The sequence below is a fragment of the Glandiceps talaboti genome, chromosome 15 (genome assembly GCF_964340395.1).
Source record: "Glandiceps talaboti chromosome 15, keGlaTala1.1, whole genome shotgun sequence".
Taxonomy (NCBI): domain Eukaryota; kingdom Metazoa; phylum Hemichordata; class Enteropneusta; family Spengelidae; genus Glandiceps; species Glandiceps talaboti.
In genome coordinates this window covers 16,243,978-16,265,947 of record NC_135563.1, presented here as the reverse complement: position 1 = coordinate 16,265,947, position 21,970 = coordinate 16,243,978, and the positions used below count along the sequence as shown (strand labels likewise).

General features: G+C 34.9%; 2 protein-coding genes across 2 annotated transcripts in view; one reads left to right on the top strand and one right to left on the bottom strand.

Moving 5' to 3' along the window:
• The window catches only part of LOC144446264 (slit homolog 2 protein-like), a 39,016-nt gene extending 24,080 nt beyond the window's left edge, over positions 1–14,936 (top strand). The window contains exons 16-30 of the mRNA XM_078136016.1: positions 1,201–1,272; positions 1,803–1,874; positions 2,407–2,570; positions 3,139–3,271; positions 3,776–3,841; positions 4,225–4,296; positions 5,124–5,195; positions 6,469–6,540; positions 6,887–7,050; positions 7,667–7,880; positions 8,666–8,805; positions 9,336–9,429; positions 9,703–10,451; positions 10,971–11,180; positions 12,764–14,936. Of these exons, the coding sequence (XP_077992142.1) occupies positions 1,201–1,272; positions 1,803–1,874; positions 2,407–2,570; positions 3,139–3,271; positions 3,776–3,841; positions 4,225–4,296; positions 5,124–5,195; positions 6,469–6,540; positions 6,887–7,050; positions 7,667–7,880; positions 8,666–8,805; positions 9,336–9,429; positions 9,703–10,451; positions 10,971–11,180; positions 12,764–12,996 (2,527 nt within the window). The 3' untranslated portion in view covers positions 12,997–14,936. The remainder of the gene's footprint in view (positions 1–1,200; positions 1,273–1,802; positions 1,875–2,406; positions 2,571–3,138; positions 3,272–3,775; positions 3,842–4,224; positions 4,297–5,123; positions 5,196–6,468; positions 6,541–6,886; positions 7,051–7,666; positions 7,881–8,665; positions 8,806–9,335; positions 9,430–9,702; positions 10,452–10,970; positions 11,181–12,763) is intronic.
• A 134-nt stretch (positions 14,937–15,070) lies between these two features.
• LOC144446125 (uncharacterized) lies at positions 15,071–21,251 on the bottom strand. Its single transcript, XM_078135838.1, has 2 exons — positions 19,470–21,251; positions 15,071–19,232 (listed from the first exon to the last, which is right to left on the bottom strand). The coding sequence occupies exons 1-2, from the start codon at positions 20,590–20,592 to the stop codon at positions 17,569–17,571; spliced, it is 2,787 nt and encodes a 928-aa protein (XP_077991964.1). The 5' UTR covers positions 20,593–21,251; the 3' UTR covers positions 15,071–17,568.
• Positions 21,252–21,970: the final 719 nt, after the last annotated feature.

Below are 21,970 nucleotides of genomic sequence, written 5' to 3'. Positions count from 1 at the left end.
CAAATTCTAAGTACTGTGGTGCCATCTCATCATTATCAATATGTGGGTTGGACCATTCTACTGGAAAATGGGGGTGAGATGGATGTTGAAGAATTGGTGACCATTTTGAATTGCAGTGTTTTTGGAAAACTTTGAGTGTTCATTTTTCATGTTTTTCTTTGTCTGCATGTTTTGTGTTTGCATGTGTCATCATCATCCATTAATTAATAAATAAATAAATATTATTTATTTACGTGGAAAGAAATAGATAGAATGCTAGTACCTTGAATAGTATTTCTCCAGTAGTTACCAATGAAATGAAACATGCATTAACAAAGGAAACCTGCATATATACCTTGTTCCTTTTAGAACTGTACCACCGATAACTATCCAATAGATATGCCCTTAAGTTTAGTGAAATATTTCCAAATACCATGATAAATATAGTAGTTGGTCTCTCTGTACATATTCGTAGATATTGAGATTCTCTATGTACATAGGTTGGGGACCAAACTACACAAGATAAAAACAAACCTTAGAACATGAGAATCTCATTCTGCATAGTAGATGTCTTGTCACCCCATCTTTTTCAACTTGGTTTGGTCCTATTATTGTGACTCGATGGGACATACCAAAGCATAGAAATGGTAGGGATGACAGGAGTCAGTTAGATAGCTGTAGTACCTTGTTATGCAATGGAAACTTTAATCTTGTCCACCCTGGCTACCTATAGTATAGCATGATGATTTGACATTTCTTTGTTCAGGTTTTTATATGCATCTTGTAAATATTACTAGCTCACCAAAGCTTTCACGAAGTATCTACTGTAGCTTCGTCACACTTACAAAGCCATGGTGGATACCTAGTGAAAGCTTAGTGAGCTAGTAGTATTTCTCGGTGCAAAAGGAGTAAATTTATGAAGATAGACTAAACTTAAATTTACACAGATGAGCTTGCAGCATTCCATATGTGCAAACCTGTCCTTGTGTTGAAATAGTAGTCAGTGACCATTTCAAACATTTACAATATCTACAGTGACATCATGACAAAACAATTACAGTATCAAACTTGACTGGACGACTGGGTTTGCATTTGACACATGTAGTATATTGAAGACTTTTGTGTAATAGTTAAGCTTTGCAGTTTGATCTTTTCCAAACAGAAAACAAATTTCTATTGTTTTGTTTTGTTTTCAAAACTTCATTAATATTGCTTCTACAGGATGTTACGCAGTAATCGTCTGACGTGTATCACTAATGACACTTTTGCTGGCTTAACCAATGTCCGCCTTCTGTGAGTAATACTTCTGATTTCATCTTTCTTCTGTCAAATATTTTACTCCCGTCAATTGAGACCTGTCTTGATGTGATTAACGACAACTCAGTATGCTGTGAAATACTACATTTTAACTGAACAGTAAAATAGGGTTTCTGTCTAACAACTACGGACCTTGATCATGCAATGATTTAATTACTAGTATATAGTGTTAATGTCTCACTCTGAAAACACAAAATACGATTCCACCAGTTTCGGAGATACAGACATTTATGTTATGTAGTTTGATCGTTACATGATCAAAGTCCATAGTAGATAGATCAAAACATTGCATTCATTTCCAATTTACCATCAAAGTAACTATAATTTACTGGCCTATTGGTTCTTGGAACCATGAACATTTAGTGGAAATATTTCCAAATAAGCTTTCTTTGTTGAAATTTTTCATGTATATGTACTCAAAACCCCACAACTAGAATGGAAGTAAAAGTTAATCATCCTAAGTTTGTAAATCAGTTTTTCTATATTTCTCATTTTCCATTTTCCAGATCACTATATGACAACCAGATCAGGACAATTATGCCAGGATCCTTTGACAATCTCAAAGCACTTTCAACTTTGTAAGTTTTAAGAGATTTCTCTTTTACATAATATTGTATATTATTATAAACCAGTTTTGAATCACTTTCTCTCAAAAAATCTAATTTTTGCAAATTTTATTTTTTGTACAAGATTTTTTATCCTCTGTATATTACTACCAACCAATATAGGATCACATTCCCAAAAACCCATTAGTTGCATTTTTGAATTTGAATGAATGAATGAATGAATGAATGAATGAATGAATTGAATGAAATAAAGTTGACTGAAATAAAGTATTACTAGCTTGAACCACCACCTCTCATTATGAAACTTAGAAATTGTAATTTTTTTAAATTAATAATTTTTACTGGGCCCAAAACTGTTTTACATCAATACAAGGAAAGTATTGCTTACAATGCATTACATGGTTGCACTGTCATTTAACAATCTATAACTCACCACATGTATGATAAAAGCACTTTAGGTCACAATATCAGGAATTCAACCCTATTTCTTGATAAGTGAGGCTCACATTTGTTCTTATCTTGTATGTTATTTTTTTCCACTCAGGAATCTTCTATCGAATCCATTCAATTGTAATTGTCATATGAGTTGGTTAGCAGACTGGTTGAAAACACGTACAATTGTGACAGGAAATCCTCGTTGTCAAGTACCAAATAATCTGAAGGAAATACCAATCCAAGATTTAAAGAAATACGACTTCAGTTGTGATAGTGAGTGTCAAAGCTTTAATTATTATCATAATACAAAACAAGAAAACTGGATGCTCTCAACACTCTGGCTAGGTTTCACTCTTCACAGGGTATGATCGAGCCAGCAAAAACAAAAAGACACAAAACAAACAAGAAAACAATGAAAATCAAATTGTCCTTCCTCATGCATCTATTGTGAATCCCGCTGTATGTGTGTGGAGCCTATTGGAATAATGCTAGCCATAAGTTTGATTCCTTACTTGTGGTAAATGTTATCACTATGGGCAGTTAGAGTCACAATACTTTAGGTGTATTCAACAACTTATATTATGGGACCTGCATTTACAGGGATGGCTCGTAACAGTAAGACAGACACTGCTTTAGGTCAATTTTACAGTATGACACAATTACATTGTAGTGTAATGTTCTTTACGTAATGGATCTTTCAGACAGGAATTGAAATATAACATAAAAAGTATTTTGCCCAGTATGTGAATTAAGAAAACAGTTAAAATGTAGATGGGTAGAGTATGAATTTATTTATGTCTAAATTTTGTGTAATTTTTTACATTTATCCAATGCTATGTAGACAATAATGAGAACAGTTGTCTGCCATCTGTTGACTGTCCAAGGAACTGTGCATGCTCTGGTACTGTTGTCAGATGTAGTAGAAAAGAACTGGAAGAACCACCTCATAATATCCCATCAGAAACTACTGAACTGTAAGTCTTTCTATGCATTGGGTCACGTTTCATCACATTAAGTTCTGAAACACAACCTAGCAGAACTAGTTTGTAAATCTTTCAAATTTATTTTCATCGTAAAGTCTTGATTTCCAGTCCTGCCCCCCGTTAGTTACTGAAGGCTCCCTTATGTAGTGTACTAGTCACAGAAGTTTGCTCGTGTAGAATCGATGATGATGATGATGATGATCATAGAAATGTTAGTACAATGGGTTTACTGCAGAACAGTCCTAAAGCAGAATGCCCCAGTATACTGTCATAGTATTCAAATAGACATTTCAGTAACCCATCATCTAACAATTCACAGTACGGGAAGTGTTGCTATGAAATGAAGTTATGCATCCATCATCCATGCTGATTAAAATTCTCCATTCATGTAGTGTTTATTTAATTTTTCATTATATTTCAAGTATTAAGATGTCGATAATTTGATGAAAGCATTCCATTCATTCAGTGATTATTTGTAATTCTTCACTATTTCAGGTATTTAGACGTCAATAATTTGAAGAGTATTCCAGACTTGTCATACTTGAAAAATCTAGTCACAGTGTAAGTTATATATGTATCTCTATGTTTTTCAAATCATTGTTCAATTTTTGAAGAAAAAGAAAAAGAAAAAGAAATGTTGAAAAAAACTTTGACCTACTGGTTTCCATCTGTGAGGATGAGTGACATGTGTTGTCATGACGACTATGTCTGTGGAACAGTACCAGTGCAAATATTCTTATCCATAGAACTTTGAGGACATTAATAACTAAAAAACTACATTTTTTATTTTGTTTTCAACTTAGTTGTGATTTGTTACTTTCATAACGTTTTGGTCCAGAATGTAAAAACTTTTCTCTGATTCATGAAATCTCAAGATTAAATATGTATGTTTGTGAATGAAGTTATGTGTAACTTTGGTATGTCTGTCTGTTTATTATTTTCAGTGATTTGAGCAATAATAATATCAAAACCATCACCAATACAACGTTCACTAACTTGCCCAAGTTGTCTACCTTGTAAGTATCAAAAAGAATTTTGTTTACTTTGCCAATAAATCAAGTCATTAAAAATGACAGATCAATTAAATAGGATGTTGAAGCACTGAGATGAATTTTGATCTATGAGGAGATATTTGAAAAAAGCTGTCATGTGCTTAAAGGATTTTTAATGGCATAATCATGTCACAATTATTAACACAAAATGCACAATGAACTGCCCAGTTGAGGGCACCAGACAAGTCACAGGATGAGCATGTAGCACAAGAATACATGAAATGAATGAAATAATTCCAGCATCTTGAAATGATATCTTGATATTATACAGTATGATATTTTAATACAGCATTGAACTCTGAGACTAACTATTGTTATGGTTACAACCATGCAGACACAGACCTGTTGCTGGTTCCAAGATGCATCACATGTCTCCCTTTTACAATATACACCATGTTTTGTATACACAGGGGGTCTGTTTGCACATGCTACTCATGGGATGGTTATCACCTGACCATCACCCTGGGTTTACCAGTGAAATTATTCTCTAGATCTGTCATTGATACTCTTTAGTCTTTGTTCTCTAAAACCACTCTCAATTCAATAAGTCAACATGTCTTTCCATAATATCATGATGAAAATGTTAAAGAAAGAAATAATTACAGATTGAGAAAGTAAGCCTAAATGTAACAACAAAAACGATGTCATCTCATGCCATGCATCTTGGAACTGCGATATCGACTATTGAACACAGAGCTGAGACTAACTGTTGTTATGATTACAGCCAAACAAATCCTCTTCCCTCACAGCTATAACCCATATTGCTTCCCATATGTTCCTTCCCTGCATAGAATCCTAAGTTACAATCACATTGGTTGCATTCCTCCTGGTACTTTCCAAGGACTACACGCCCTAAGAATTCTGTAAGTATGACGTGACGTTCATTCGTCCCTGCAAATCAACATCTGGACATACTGCATAATGCATATGGACTGGTGTTGGTTGTTGCCTTCCGTCTCTCTATTCTCAAATCATTTGTATGATTCTTATAGGCTGTTAAGTTTTAACCATATTTCATGCATAAGGCGTGAAGTATTCCAGGGACTCTCTTCACTGCGGGTTCTGTAAGTATCCAACACATCTGCAGGCATTTTTCTCTCTCTTGGTATGGTACACTGTACTTGTAATTGAAATATCTCCTTTTAAAAAGCCTTTTGTATACCATATTTCTCCCGTAGATGTCAGGAGAGGTTTTTCTTTTTTTGACTGTGATGTTGTTTGTTTTTGTCCTTTTGGTACACTAGCCTGCACCAAGAATCAAGTTGAATTGTTTTCTATTGAGTAGCCCTTTGTTAATGTGATTTCCCGTATTTTCAAGTTTTATTTACATTGTTGTAAATTTTTCTATTTTAGTTTTCTTTGATAAGTCCCAGGAATCTGTTTTCTATGTATTCTTACAATGTACTTTCCTGTGTATGAAGTCATATACTTTTATCAATTTTGTTTGTGATGCCAAAGTTATCCACACTGTATATTATAATTAACTGTATTGGCATATTTGCATGAAGATATTTTTCTGAATATTCTACGCTAACCAGCATTTTTCACTATCAACTATTTAAAGAATATCGTCTGTCACTATCATAATTGTCTCAAAACTCTTTCCCTGAGCAATCAAAAGTACTGGCATTAATCAAAAACTTTGTCATTGTTTTAAGACTCATTATCAGCAGGGTCTTGCTGTGTGTGTGTGTGTGTGTGTGTGTGTGTGTGTGTGTGTGTGTGTGTGTGTGTGTGTGTGTGTGTGTGTGTTTGTGTGTGTGTGTGTGTGTGTGTGTGTGTGCGTGCGTGCGTGTGTGTGTGTGTGTGTTTGGATTTGTTGTAGTTTTCTTTCTTTCTTTCTTTCTTTTTTTCTTTCTCAGTTTTCTACAAATGTTTAATATATGGGGCATAAATGTACATAATGTATATTAGCATAAGTTGTACAAACTTTACATTTAGTATCAAATTTTCAAAGTTATGCTCTCAAGCAAATAATATTTTATAAGTGATTCACTTTCAACAACAACAAATTAACTGTGAGTAGAAATTTTCATTTGATACTATGAACCCAGAGTCCATGAACATTCATTCTTGTTTGACATTTAGCATCTAAGCCAAGTGTTACATTTGAAATTATGTTTTATGTTGACATAGATCTCTGCATGGTAATGATATATCTACTTTGCCAGAAGGATCTTTTGCTGATTTGTCTTCACTCAGTCACATGTAAGTACTTGCACCATTATTTGTCATCAAATGTTAATGCAACATTATTATAATGTTGCATTAACATTTATATTATTTCAGCTGCATCATTAATACTTTGAAAGTTGCTTTTTATTAAAACAGACAACATGTTTGAAGTGTCACTTATGACCATGCACATAAACAAATATATATGCACACACACGCACGCACGCACGCACGCACGCACACACACACACACACACACACACACACACACACACACACACACACACACACACACACACACACACACACACACACACACACACACACACACCGTACACACATGGACTCAACCAACCTTTTTTGTCCTTTTCCCATGCAGTGCTCTAGGTGCCAATCCTTTGTACTGTGACTGTGGACTACGCTGGTTGTCAGACTGGGTTAAATCAGGTTATAAAGAACCAGGTATTGCTAAATGTGCTGGACCTTACAATTTACAGGAAAAACTACTGCTTACAGCTCCTTCTAGGAAATTTGAATGCAATGGTAAACAATATCTTCAATTATTCTTTACTGTTGTAATTTCAGATCATATTTCTGTTTAGAACTTCACAACCATCTATTTTCTGAGGCCTTCTAATTGTACAGCATATGAACTATACTTTGTACTAGAGACTGGCACTCTATAAATTAATTGTTTGATTGATTGATTGATTGATTGATTGATTGATTGATTGATTGATTAAGGAAGTGAGAATGAGTGAGCAAGATTGAGTGAGCAAGATTGAGTGAGTGAGTGAGTGAGTGAGTGAGTGAGTGAGTGAGCAAGTGATTTAACTGAGAAGCATTATATTATAATCTTGCATCTAAAAATTTTTGATCACTTATAAAGTCACTGAATTAACTCAAAATTCCAAAAACTTCAACAAAAAAATTCTACACATTTTGAGAGTTGTTCTTATCACTATAGAGATACTTTTGTGATAAGTATTCCTTAACACTTTGTTTAGCAGAGTTTAATGTCTATAACAAGGAGAATTTAAAATTAATCACTCAAGAGAGCTTTATTTGATAATGAATCTGACTTTCTTGATACAACATGTAGTAGTTTTTACACCGCATTCAGAGCTGTTGTCCTGTAATTTGTTTGACTTTGTTCCAGAAGTACCTGATCTTTCAGTCTTGGCTAAGTGTGAACCTTGCCTGTCAGAACCATGTCTGAATAACGGAGAGTGTGTCAATGATCCTTTGGATGGCTATATGTGTCTCTGTGCTAAGGGGTACAAAGGTCAAAACTGTGATCAAGAGGTCAATGAATGTGATGAAGAACCCTGTAGAAACGGCGGCAAATGTTTCAAACAAAAACAAGGCTTCAGGTAGGCTTTTTAATTCTTGCACCACACATAAATGTGACCACCTAGGTACATCATAAAAATAACACTTATTGGATTACTTGGTCAACACATAGACACTACACGAAAGTAGGGTCTATATATAGTTAACACCATGACTTTTGCACCATGACGTGCTACACATGCATTACTTCTATATGTAGAGTGACAATATGTTGCCTTCATCTACTTTGACACTCTATAGCATAAGGTAAAATGCTATTACGGATACCCCATGTAAGTTACAACTAATTTGAGTAAATTTATGTCGCCATGTTTTTAAGGGCATGTAAATAAGATCTGCCTATAAGTTTTGCAGGTAATTTCATACCACAGTTTCTATGTAGTTGAGTAATACCAGCATGAGTTCCCCACCAATATTATGGTACAGGTGTGTAAATCTATGCAAGACATAATCATTGTACATCAATATACTCGGCTGTGGAAGTTCCCAAAGTTTAGTAAAAGCAGTGTGGTGACATAGAACATTTTGTAGTAAAGTGTGAAAACACACCCTTAATTTGTGCTTAGACATTAGAGTTTCTCAAACATCTATGATTTATGTAATATTTTGATTGAAAGAAAGTGATAGTTATATCTTTAGAAATCAAAAGAAAATTTTGAACTTGTCTGTATTTTTAAGAAGTTTATACTCATGCCAAGTTGCTTGTAGCAATTAACTTTTCGCTTTTACTTTCGGAAAAAGAGAATTAAGGGTTATCATATGACATAAATTTTATCTTTTTTTGAAAAAACTTTTCATGTTGCAGATGTGAATGTCCAGCAGGCTTTGTAGGTGATAATTGTGAAATTAACAGAGATGATTGTATTGTACACAAGTGTTTGAACAATGCTACATGTATTGATGGTATCAATAACTACACATGCCTGTGTTCAACTGGATATACAGGTACAGATGCTCATATATACTATTAGAATTTAATACTTGTGGTATTTTAATAACTTGTGGTTTAGAACTTTTTGTTCAAATATGTACTTGCAGCTGTGGTCATTGTACAATAAAAAGTGTCTTAATAACCTTAGAGTTGATTACAACAATTCTTTGGATTACTCACATGATTGCAGCGCTAGTGTAATGGTTGTACAGCATGCAATCCCCACTTTTGGGGCACTCAGATGTAAACTGGTATATCATTATGAAAACCATATCAAGTTTGTGTAGAGTTGATAAGAAACGTGTATTGATACCATTGAGCAGTATCTTCACCACAAGCTGCTGTCAGTATGACTTGAATTATCATTGATACATGTACAGAAGTTTAGGCATGGGACTACAATGTTTCAATAGTCTTGAGTGAAGGCATTTCCTATTCAGTATTTAATCAATTGGGAATATGCATGTAGTAAAACAAAACATTGGTAGTAAAAGAAAAGAAGTGGGATGACCATTATGTAAAATTTTGTGTTTTATTTTTTTAGGCGTATTTTGTGAGAAAGATATAGATTTCTGTGAGTTGTTTATCAACCCATGTAAGAATGGTGGTACTTGTATGGACCTCATAGATGGATACAGGTAGGTACATTTACTGCAAATACCAGATTGGCTTTGCATATTACTGCACAATGATATCAGATTATCTTTGGACGTAAATACTTTGTTTTTTATCTTTGTTTTTAAGCTAAGCTGCAAGAGTTCATTATCCCTTAGCAATTAACCCATGACTGAACCTTTACAAATATACAATACAGGAAGACAAGAGAAAATGTATGTAATTATGTACAGTACTATAACCATCACCATGCATTTTCCAACTTATCAGTCATCTTTGATCATTCTGTTTAACAGGTGTGATTGCCCACCTGGTTTCACAGATCTCCACTGCAGTTCAACCAATCACAACTGTAAAGATGCTAAATGTGAGAACGGTGGTACTTGTATTGACGATGGTACCGATGGTGATGGATATGCATGCAAGTGTGCAACTGGTTACAGTGGTACATTCTGTGAATTTATGCCAAGGGTATTTCCACAACACACCAGTCCGTGTCAATATCATGACTGTAAGAACTATGGTCAATGCTATTTCAATAATCAAACCGGTAACTATGGCTGCAAATGTTTATCTGGTTTCCATGGTGATAAATGTGAGATGATTACTGGTGTTACGTTTACACAAAAGGATTCGTATGTGCAGTATCAACAGTTACAGAACAAACCGCATGCCAATGTAACAATGATCTTCGCAACAACACAAGAGAATGGCATTCTTATCTTCAACGGACATATGGATCATGTCGCTGTTGAACTCTTCTACGGACGAGTACGTGTGAGTTACGATGTCGGGAATCATCCGGTATCTACGATGTTTAGTAATGAAAGAATCAATGACGGAAAATTCCATGTGTTGGAAATCATGATGGTTAAAAAGAATGTAACGATGACCATAGATGATGGCCGGCCACTTTTTGTGATTAATGATGGTGACAATGAATATTTAAATGTAGACACACCGTTGTTTATCGGTGGATTACCAGAAGAAGTTCGAAATCATGCCAAAAGACAACTCCACGTCAGAAATGGTACCAGTTTCAATGGTGAGTTGTAAACAATTATTGTAGAAAATTATTGTAGAAAGTTTCTCTTATGAAGATATTTAATTTGTGTTTAAAATACCCAATTCATAGTTGTTTGGTGTAGATTTTAAATTGCTTTCGTGAGAAGCCCATCTAAAGTTCATGTAGAAAAAGTATTTTCTGTGGGAGTTCATTTTTAGCAAAGAATGACATCAGCAAAAATTAAACCAAGAATGACTGCTAAAAGATGGGGTTCTATCATACATCTGTTGGTGTAAACCTAATCCAAAATTCTGATCTTCTAAGTAAAAATTTGTTAATTTTCATTTGCCTTTTCATGAATCGTTTATGCTATTTTGAAAAAATCAACAAAGAAATAAGTAAACTTGAACTTATATATACAGGATTATGTATTACTTTTGAGAGTTAAGTTGAGATGCAAAAAAAAAAAAGTTAACAAATTTAACTGATTTTGGTAGGAAAGTTGTAAAGAGAAGGTCGAGACAGTTGTAAACAGTATGGTTTATTTCTCTCTGACAGGTTGTATGAGGACAGTGTTAGTAAATGGACAATATGTAGACTACACCAAGAGTAGAGAAATGCGTAAAATCATGCCAGGATGTCCAACCTATGATAAACCCGATCCATGTATGATGCATATGTGTAAGCAAGGATTCTGTCGTGCTTTAGATATCAATAGCTATGCTTGTGACTGTCTAGATGGCTGGATGGGACCTATGTGTGACAAACGTAAGTACTGGTATCAGTTGTGCCCAACAGTAATTGCGGTACTCAGTGTTCTGTCTGTCCCAGTCAAATAAACTCTGTTAAAGGGGAATCCCACTCCAGGAAATAAACATTTGATTGTGGTGAGTCATTTCATGATTTCCCATCACATAAAATTCACTTTACTGTCATGAAACCCCAAATTAAAAGTCTTTTTTTTTTCCACTTCTATCGTTCTAGCAACAGTGCATTGTTGTACCATGGGTCTTAATATGTATTAGGTGATCAGTAACTAAATGTTCATGACCCCGACCGAAGTGCTTATGTTAAGATAAATAGTCATGAATTTTGCACTTTTTATACTGGGTTGATACATAATGAACATTGTCAGGAAATAGATTTTTTTCTTTTTTGTATGTAAGTAGAAGAAAATTACTAGATTGATACTTATTGGATGCCAAGGTAACTGCTTCCACTATCTTGTGTTTATGATTCTTTCACCTTATTAAAGTAGAATTTCAAATTAAATTAGGATAATGCTATCAGTTGTATAACATTGATAAAGTCCTAACCTATAAATATGCAACGTTACTTTTGAAAATTCTACTCGCAGAGTCAAAAAATTTGTTGGATCACAAATTTTTGCAAATGCTTGTCACCCCTGATGGTGCTGACTAAATGTCAGGAAGCATTTGGTATTCGCTTCCAACAAATTATTGACTCGGTGAACAGAAATTTTTGTTAGTGACTATGAACCTAGAGTCGACAAACATTCACTCTTGCATACAACATATCAATGTGTTTGAAATGCAAGAGAACTTGTCAATGGTATGCCCCCTAATGAGGATTGATTGTGAGTTAAAATGATTTTTTTGGACGTTTTTTTCTTTCTTTCTTGAGTCACCATATAGCAAGGGATAGATAACGTAAAAAATGTTGGCATGTCGCAATAAATAGGTATGCATGTGTTAATTCCATATGTCACATTGGCTTAGCAGGCACACACTGCTTAGCAACCTGTTACTGTCATCTCAGTATCTTGCGTCAATGAGATTAGGATTTCAAATAAATTCAACAACATTATTACCACTTCACACTGTGTTGTATTGCAAGATTAATTAACAATCAGGTTAATATCCTGTGAAAGCATAACAGGTATCACAGCAACTAATCAAAGTATTTTGTTTGTTTCTACCTTCAGTGGGGTGTAGAATTTTCATTAACAGACAATTTAGTAGTCACTATCCAAATTGGGATATAAACAATTAGTTTCACACTTCTTGAAACACTTAACCACATAATGCTGAAACCAGTGATGAGAACAAAAAGAAATTCCTGACATTGTTAATTTCCCACAATGCTTTGCAAGTGTACCATGGGCCTCTTCTGAGCCAACTTGCCAATCTGTTTTAATTTTATTTCAACAAGGTCGTTCGATGCAGAGGTGATGAAAATGTATTTTCTTGGTCCTCCAAGCATAGATAAATGTAGCTAAGATAAAAACACCCTTGCTTCTTTGTTTCCCTGCAAGTTATTATTATTATTGCTGCTTATTTAAAAAAACAAAACATTGAATACACTTTTGCTATTTTACTATCTTTGCACAGCAACAACATGTTCTGGTGAAGCCTATCGCGAAACCATTGAAGAAGATGGCTGTAAATCTCGACGATTGATTGTCAATATGCGATGCTCAGGAGAATGTGGCAGTTCTTGTTGTCGACCACAGCGTGTTAGAAGACGCAGAGTAACACTTCATTGTGAAGATGGTCGACAACGTACAAAGCAAGTGGAAATCACCAAGAGGTGTGCGTGTCAGTGGTGTGGGGAATTAACATAAAGCCAATAGGACGATTTGTCAACTTTATGATGTATAAAAGACATTGTAGGCTGTCCTTACTTGAGATATTTACCCTAAAGCTTCAGCCCACTCTATGAGACATAGATATACAAAGAGAATTCATTTTAATGCTCAGATTTAATTTTATAGTCATTATAGGATGGACAAGTGTAAATTATTTTTGTCAGAGGATACCTTTATGTAGTTACACATTATTTTTGTCTAAAATAATAATGAATGATATTCCTTATATTGATATCAACCATTAACTGATTAAAGAAAGGTTGACGTGAATTTTGTCCACGCTTGATTTTTTCAATTGTGGCCCATGAGAGGAAAAAAAACCTGAATGTAAAAATATATATCATAAGGACACTGGAAATGTCCATGTTTGAAAGAAAAAAAAAGTAGTCAAGGTTTCAGCCATAGAGGGCGCTATTTCCAGGTCTTCAGTCCATTGAGAATTTTATTTTGACAGGTGTGAGTTTATATAGATATAAAATTTACACATTTCAGGAAAATTTGTTCTTAAAATTGACAATAAACAGTGTTTGTTTGCCTTAGAATGACAAACGGTAATCAAAATGACAAGAAGTCCAAACTATGAGACATTTTCATCGCAAAAATTTGTTCTGTCATGAACCATTGAAGCAACTGGTGATTTTGACAAAAAAGTTTTCCATTTTTGATTATCCTATGTGATTGGATGACCAAGGAAATTTTAACTGCTTCATATTTTGTAGAAATAACATTGTAAAAAAGTTTTAATTTATTTTCAGTGATCGGCATTGTATCCCACCTAGTTTAATAACGTGATATTTTTATATGCTATTTATACCTAGTGTGTACCTGTATATTACTTCTGACTTCTATCCACCAGATTTTTGGAAATTTCAACAACAAAAAAAAAATATGTAATGTTGTTCCTTGGCATGAAACTGACAGAATGTGCTGTATGTGAATGATATTGTATTTTAAACCAGTTTGTACATGCAGCTATATTCTATTCATCTCGATACCGTCAAACTGACAGAAGTGAAAGTTAATCTGAAGATTGTATAAAGTTAAATTTTATGTGTGAAGTGTTTTGGACTACATGTTGAGATATCAGTGGTTATGCAAGTTCAAGTCAGTCAATAGAGACTATTTTACCTAGTAGACAGACATTTCAATTTCTGTCTGTTTTTCCTTTCAAAGCTTCACAGTAATAGATTTTAAATGTTGATGCATGAAGGGGGCAGGTAAGTGTTTGGGGAAAGGTTGGACTTATACCCCCTGTGACATTTCAAGTATTATTTTAACCATTATGAACAGCCACCTACACTGAAATCCTACCTTATATTATATATGGTAATATATAAAATCAGATTATATATTGGGTGTGGGATGGGAGATGAAATGTGTATTATTTCATCATTATTTTCAACGAGTTGCTCTCTTTCCAAATGAATTACAGGAGAAATGAAGTTGCCTTGGTGTTTCACTCATGGGACATGTAACAATAACGGAGACACAACACACACACAGCAGGATTCTTTACCCAATCACATTAAAAAATGATAAATCACTGTTAGTCTTTTGCAGTGTAGTAGAAACAGGCTTCGGCTGAAAAAAATGACACATGGTCTTGATGATTTTAATTGTGTCAATTGTTTACTTTCCAACTGATAATCAACATGATACTTGACTACTTCTATACCCCTGCTGTGCACGGCACTTCTGCAATTGTTTGTTTAAGTTGTCTTTGTCTTTGCAAGGCAACTTCAGTTCTCCTGTAATTTAGAATAGCAGTAAAAGATGACATTGTGAAACATATTTGATATCAGACAATCCAGCACCATAGTGTAGGAGAAATATTTAGAGTAATAAGTTACTTTGTCTACCTCATTATTAGGGAGCCACCCTAATATATAGACCTTAGGCTTTGTTGGGTGACAGCAGGAGGGGTGGGGTAGGGTGGGGGGTGGGGTGAAATTGTACATACATACATACATGACAGACATTTGCATTGAACTCTAGCTTACCCAAACTGAGTGTGTCCCTCTTAGCCAATTAGATGTGCCATTGATACACAGCATTTTCTTGGTATTTCCCCATCTCTTACTGTGTGTGGTGACTAAGAAGAAACCCAGTTTGTATCATTGTAACCCACAGCAAAATAATTTGTGTTTCATTAGAGAACACACTGATGAGTAAATTACTATATTACTGCAAAACCAAATGATATCAAGCAACAAAAACACCTGATTATAATCCTGTAATTATTTTCCTCAATTACCTTTATTTCATTGTTCAAAGACTGGCCATATTTTTCTTGAATATTCAATTCGGGATCAAATACAAGACCAACTCATACACAACACAAACATGTAGTACAATCTCAGATGAATTCATAACCTGAAATTATTTTTTATCATAATATTTCAGTCAAAATTGATGTCATTATAATACCACATCTTTTAAATTTTAGATATTGAAAGCTTCTTAACCTAGGCAATAAATAAAATATTAATATTGCCATCATATAAGTATCTATATTATAATGTTGGAATATTTCAACTTTATTGGGCAATATATGTATAGTATTGCCCTGTGTATAAAACATCCTGGGCAGTAAATGTTAATAGTGCCCTTGTTCTTACAAGTCAATTTCAATTTTACACAAAAACTGCCTATTCGTGTAAGTTTACTGTTGTTATTAGGGTTTTTTCACTTTATAACTCAAAGTGAATGAATGACATGAAGGAAACAGTGAACAAATATTTAGGTGGCTTAAATACAAGTCATAATTTCCATGAAGCATTAACAGTAAGTATTTGGGTGGCACAAGTTATAATAGGGGAACTTGCAAACCTGCCATATTGAATGTTGCATCATGGGAAATGTGATAATAAATGCTAATCAATTAGTATTATGAACAATATTGTTATATTGTTTGTAACCACAAATGATCAATTTATAGTCACCCTGACCATTGTGGGAGGTTTATTTGATTGGTAGCTCCAGATTAGGTAATACGATAACCTCAGATAATCCCATAGTCCTTTGCGTCTGTGCATGCTCAGTCTGGATTGCAAGTTCCCTATTGGATGATATTGTGCATAGACAATGCTAGTAGAAAACAAAGTGTTGAAGTTTACAAGTCTGGGTTCCCCCCATAAACTCAAAACTCAAAATCAAAATCGTTAGTCTAGAACAATTGCATACAAAAAATAGCCCCTCCATTTCCAATAATGTTGTGATTTCAAACAATATCTGCCATTAATTTCAACAAGTATTCTCTAGATGTGAGGTTAATAAATTATTGTCTAAATAAATCTTAAGACTTTATAGAGAAATAGTAACACTGTTGATTTTCAAGGTTAGATATGGAAAAATGTAAATTCCGATAATAATGTATCCAAGTTTTTTTAATGTAAAGTAGAAGTTCATAACTGAACTTTACATTGTCCAATTCTCCACATTTTTTTGACACTTGCCAGTTTATGATGTTTGAGGTTATAAAATACAAGAAATGATGAAATGTTCCACGACTTGAAGTTGTAGATGTTTGTTTTTTTGTCAGCAGTTGATATTAATTGTCATACAGTTTCAGATTGTGATTGATTATTGATTGATTGATTGATTGATTGATTATAAGTAGAGATTGACAGAGGAGTGATGAGTACCAGTTCACACACAGGCTGCCATCTTGTAGGTGTAATAAATGTAGATGAATATTTTACACTCAGTCCATGTGCATTTACGATTATATTATGTGTATAATAAAAACCTTCCAGTTGACTTTACATGGACTGTGCGAGTCATAATTTCATTGTATCTGAGGAACTCCTGTGTGTGTGTGTTAAATTTGCACCGTAACTACTGGAGTATTTTTTCTTCAAAATACTAATACATCCTGAAAATTGTTCAATCAGGTATTTTTTGTCCTAAACGAACAACGTTCATTTATTGCGCTTGTGCAACATTGTGCGATCTTTCCTAAGTTAGTCCTCATGTGTAGCAAAAACTGACTCAAAATGTTTCTATCTCTTTAATACACTCGGTTATGTTGTGCATTGGAGACACATTTACTCACACACATGATGATAAAACATTACACTAGACTTAGTCTTTAGTTCAGATATCTCTGTTGTTAAAATCTCAAAAAATATACACTTTCATCAATCATGTATATTAAATTTGATATTGCAGTCAGAGCATGGTTAAAACAAATATCACTCCATCATTGTTTTATGCAAAATTACTTGGTATCAATTGCATATGTCAAGTGAAAGGTTGATTATACCAAATATTAATTTTCATTTACTGTACTATTGTTTTGTAAATCCATACAAAAATAGACCACTGTTTTGTATGTTTGGTTGGTGCAGTGTCTAGTAGAGACTTTGTTGAACTTGTGGCATACAATGGCTATTTCACCAGCCACAAATTATATCTTCAGTAACCGTCGTCCACATACACACCTGCTGCTATAATTCCATGTTCTTCTGCAGTTTATTTTGTTAAGTGACTGTCACTACCAAGTGTATGTTTTATTTTGTCACCTGTACCATCTGATACATGTATCGTTTATTCACTGCAACTCTGACTGTATGATACGTCTGTAAATGCTTGAAATAGGTTGTCACGGATTGGAGCAAGTTTAGCCAACTTTTCATCATCAGCAACACTCATTTCTACATGATTCAGATGGAAACATTCCACTATGGGGAAAACTTTCATCTCATCAGGTAGATTGGTATCATCTTCTGTGATACAGAGCACAAGTTGGCCATGTTGTCGTTGACTTATTTTCTCAGCTATCAGAGGCAAGGCATCTTTATAATCACGGATGAATCTACGTGAAACAACAATGACCATGCAACAGCTCTTCATGACAGCATTTCCACATTCAGTGATAAAGTCTGCCTCTTCCTCAAAATCTCTGTCTGGAAAACAGCAATCGAGACCAAGATAATCTTCAATAATAGACAAGAGGACTTGTCTTGCAAACTCAATATCATGGCGGCCATACATGACAAAGATGTCATAATCAAATTCTTCAGATGGCAAATTGAAAGTTTCTGCGAAGGTATCTTGGAAGATGTCTCTTGGAATGTTTAAAGCTATTTTGGATTGCTCATTCACAGCTTTTCTATTGATGCAGTGCATCATTTCTGAGGTGATGAAGTAACCATTTTTCTTCAACAATGTACCCAAAAGTCTGGAATTACAGCCACCATGTTTGTTCAGATTATCTATCAGCAAGTCTTCAATTTCTTTATCACTGGAATCTCTGTGATATGCAATCTCTGACAGCTCTAGTGATTCTGAATAGCTTTCAATTAACCTGTACAGTTGTGCTAGCTCCTTCGCAGGTCTGGCATCACTTCGTTGTGTTTCATTTTCTGTCTTCAGTATGTCTTCTAGTGCTGGAAATGCCATTATGGCATGATATTTGACTTTGGCTGCACTTTCTATTGCCTTTCTAAGTAAATTCTTTCCATTCTCCACTTGGCCATTTTCAATTAAACATAGACCCCATTGTTCATAGACTCTGGAAGCATCCAGGGGAGTGTTGCGTACATTTGGACCCAAAGCCAAACAAAAGGAATCCATAGCACCTTCAAAGTCCTCACCAAGGGAAATATTAACCCTTGCAAGATCTACTAGAATACAACTGCCTCCATTTTGTGCTAACTCATCTGCTTTTTCAAGATAACATTTGGCTTTCTGGAGTAAAGGGTTACCACGGTCTATCACATTTTGAGCTTTCATCATGTGAGAATGTTTTCGTTGTGGTTTGGGTGAAAACTGTTTCTTCCTTCCTTGGTAAGTAGTGTGAGTCTGATAACCTGCTGGGGTAGATTGCTGTTTTGCTGTTGAGTTGCTGTTTCTTCTGAACTTGTCAGAGTTGGAGGAAGTGTCATCCTTTTCACTGAACTGGTCCAATCTATCAAGTCCTGAATCGCAATGCCTGGAACTTTGGTCACACTGAGAGTCTTGTATTCTTCTCTTGTCATCATGTCCATCGATCTCATGTCCACTGTACTTATAGGGTCTTATACTATTGTCATCACAATCCACTTCATTTCTGTCATGCTTCCTTATAAAGATATTGGTCTCTTGATCACAAGGATTCGTATCATTCGTGTTTGGATCTGGTATTGATGAACATTCTGTTAACTGTTCATGAACTTCATGATCAGTTTGAGTGGAAACTGTGTAACTTTCATGTCTTGGGTGCCATTGTCCTGTTGTATGAAAACACAATATGCATCTATCAATTGCCTATGAAAATGTATTAGATGTGGGAAAACAGTTTCAATTTCATACATCTCAAGGTCTCAAACACTTCTGATTTATCAAATCAACTGTTGTGAAAGTTACCTCATTTACAAAAAGATGTTGTTTTAACTAAGTGTATTTTGACAAAATAGATGCCTTCAATTATGTTATATACTCTGCAATCAAAAGTTCACTACATTTACCTGTTTGTCTCCTGAAAGTTTGTGATGAGTTTCTTCCCTTAACATGTCCTCTGATCTGATATCTTTGTCTCTTTTCTCTCCTATATGTACCAGTCATTCCCTGGTGGTTTCTTTGTTCTTCATTCTCTTGCCTCCATTTGTCTCTGTAGGCCAATCCCAGATGGTGGTATGCACAAGCAGTTGGTAGTTTAGTAACAGCTCTCTTAAGATAGGAGATAGCTAAATCATAATCTCTCTTGGATTGTTGTGTGTACCATCCCACTCTTTCTAAAACATGGTGATCATCTGGGGCAAAGTAGACAGCTTTCTCAAAACAGTCATCAGTGGAGAAATTATCTGGTAGTTTGATGTTCCTCTTTTTTAGAGACTGTGGTATGACACTGTAAGCGTTGCTTGCTTCAGCCAACTTAACCCAGCCCTTTCCTTTGAAATCAGGTAATTCACAAGAAGTTACAGTTGGGTGTAACAATTTGATAACTTCGGCATAATACTTATCAGCATTGAAGTTATCATCTTCACAGTAATTTTGGTCCTTTAAGCACCTTGTATAAACAACTGAAAGGCGATAACTCCACATCACAATATAGTTTGAATGAACTGTATTGTCTTTAGCTTCCAACAAAATTTCCTTGAAGTTTTCAATAGCAATTTGGTGGTATCCTGGTCCAAATCTGGAATAACTATATGCTAATTCTGCCTTGGCAATGGTAACTCTGGCATTGATAATGCCTTTTCCATATTGTTTCTCATCCTGCAATTTCTCTATTTCCTGCAGTACTTCCTTAGCCTCCCTAATTTTTTCCTGCTTGACAAGCGATATTCCTTGGTTGGTTAAGGCAATGAGATTTTCTGGATCTTTCTCTCGCACACTTTCAATTATTTGTCTTGCTTCGGAATATTTCTCAAATTTCATAGCAATAAATGCTATCAGATTATCTCTTTGTACCTCATCAATAGTATCTTTGGGTTCACTCTTTTTCTCTCTCTTCAGCTTCTCATAGGCACTTTTTAACTCACGTGACAGCTGTTTCGGCTCCAATATCTGCTCCAACTTCAGACTAAATAAATTTGGGTAGTTTTGGAAACACTCCAGAAGTTGTTCGTTAGTTCTTACAGACGCCATCTTGCTTTCTTGTTATGTTGTAATCACGACATTGCAATGGCTGTGTTCATGATTCGCATCTTGGCAAGTTTTGCAGAGACGGTGACCTAAAATGACCTTTACAAACGACGTTCCCAGTTCTGTATATTTTCTTCTCCTCTCTCTATGGTCTAGAGAATATATCGCTACGTACAGGCATGTGAAGTCCATGGATAGAGTTTATATGTAAGATCACACACAACACGAAACTACACGGGAAAAAAACTTGTTGTTCATGACGTAATGCTGATCTCTTGAGTTACGTACGATTGTTTACTAACTGTTCACAGTAGTTGCGCGTTGCACAAACTGACATCTGTATCGTCCTTTTACCCCCATGTACGTATGTCAAATACGGTCCTGAGGTACTAATTCTCATCCACGTCATAACACGTATACGATAAAGTTTACAGTGCGAGGCTGGAAGTCGATGGTAGAAGCGCGATTACATTAATGTCAAAAGTTGGCGTACACGGTGTTTAAAAATTAAAGGGCTAGGGACTAGGAGTTTCCCACAACTCTTTGCGAATGTTTCGAAATAGTAAACAAGAGGTCTATCATAATTGGTCAAATTAAAATAAAGACGTGTATGATGTCATCTAGGACGAGACAATATATTTCAATATTTGCATATCGTGAAGAGTGCGGGTCTGGTGTCTATGTATGGGTTTGCCGACAGAAAACAAATCCTTCGGTCCGCTTCATGATGCGATGACAAATGATTCAATTATACAGTCTCTTACGTAGACCATGATACTTCCATGCGTAGACGAATCAAACTTCATGTTACTGAAAGCTTTGTGTGCCTGTCGTCGCTCTTCTAGAACCATCTAATGCCCGAATGACCTTAAATGAACTCAGTTAGCTTATTGTTGTACTTCCGAGTTCGAGTACTACTACGTATACTATTATGGATAACGGATAGCTGCAATAGTTGTAGCGTTAGTTTTGATTTTGAGTTGTATTATGTTGTTTTGTAAACTTTTTTTTTCATTCCGGGGTTTACACGTAAATGCAAGTTAGTTTTGCAATTAAACCCCGGAACGAAAAAACCCGTGAAAACAAATTAAAACAACGCAGAATCAAAACTAACGCCACAATGTACGACCATGTAGTTGCAGCTAGAATAATGAAGTGTCTAGATCTATTATAATGGACTATTGACACACCAGGGTGGTACTAGACCCTGCCTTATGATAATCTACCAACACAATGTTACATGCACAACAATTAACCAACCCTTCAGCATAATAATATAATCGCTGGCTTCCTTTTGATGTATAAATCATGTTATTGTTGGTTTTTTTACGATAGTGATTGGCATATTATTTGACCTTAACTTGGTGTGATATTTATTAAT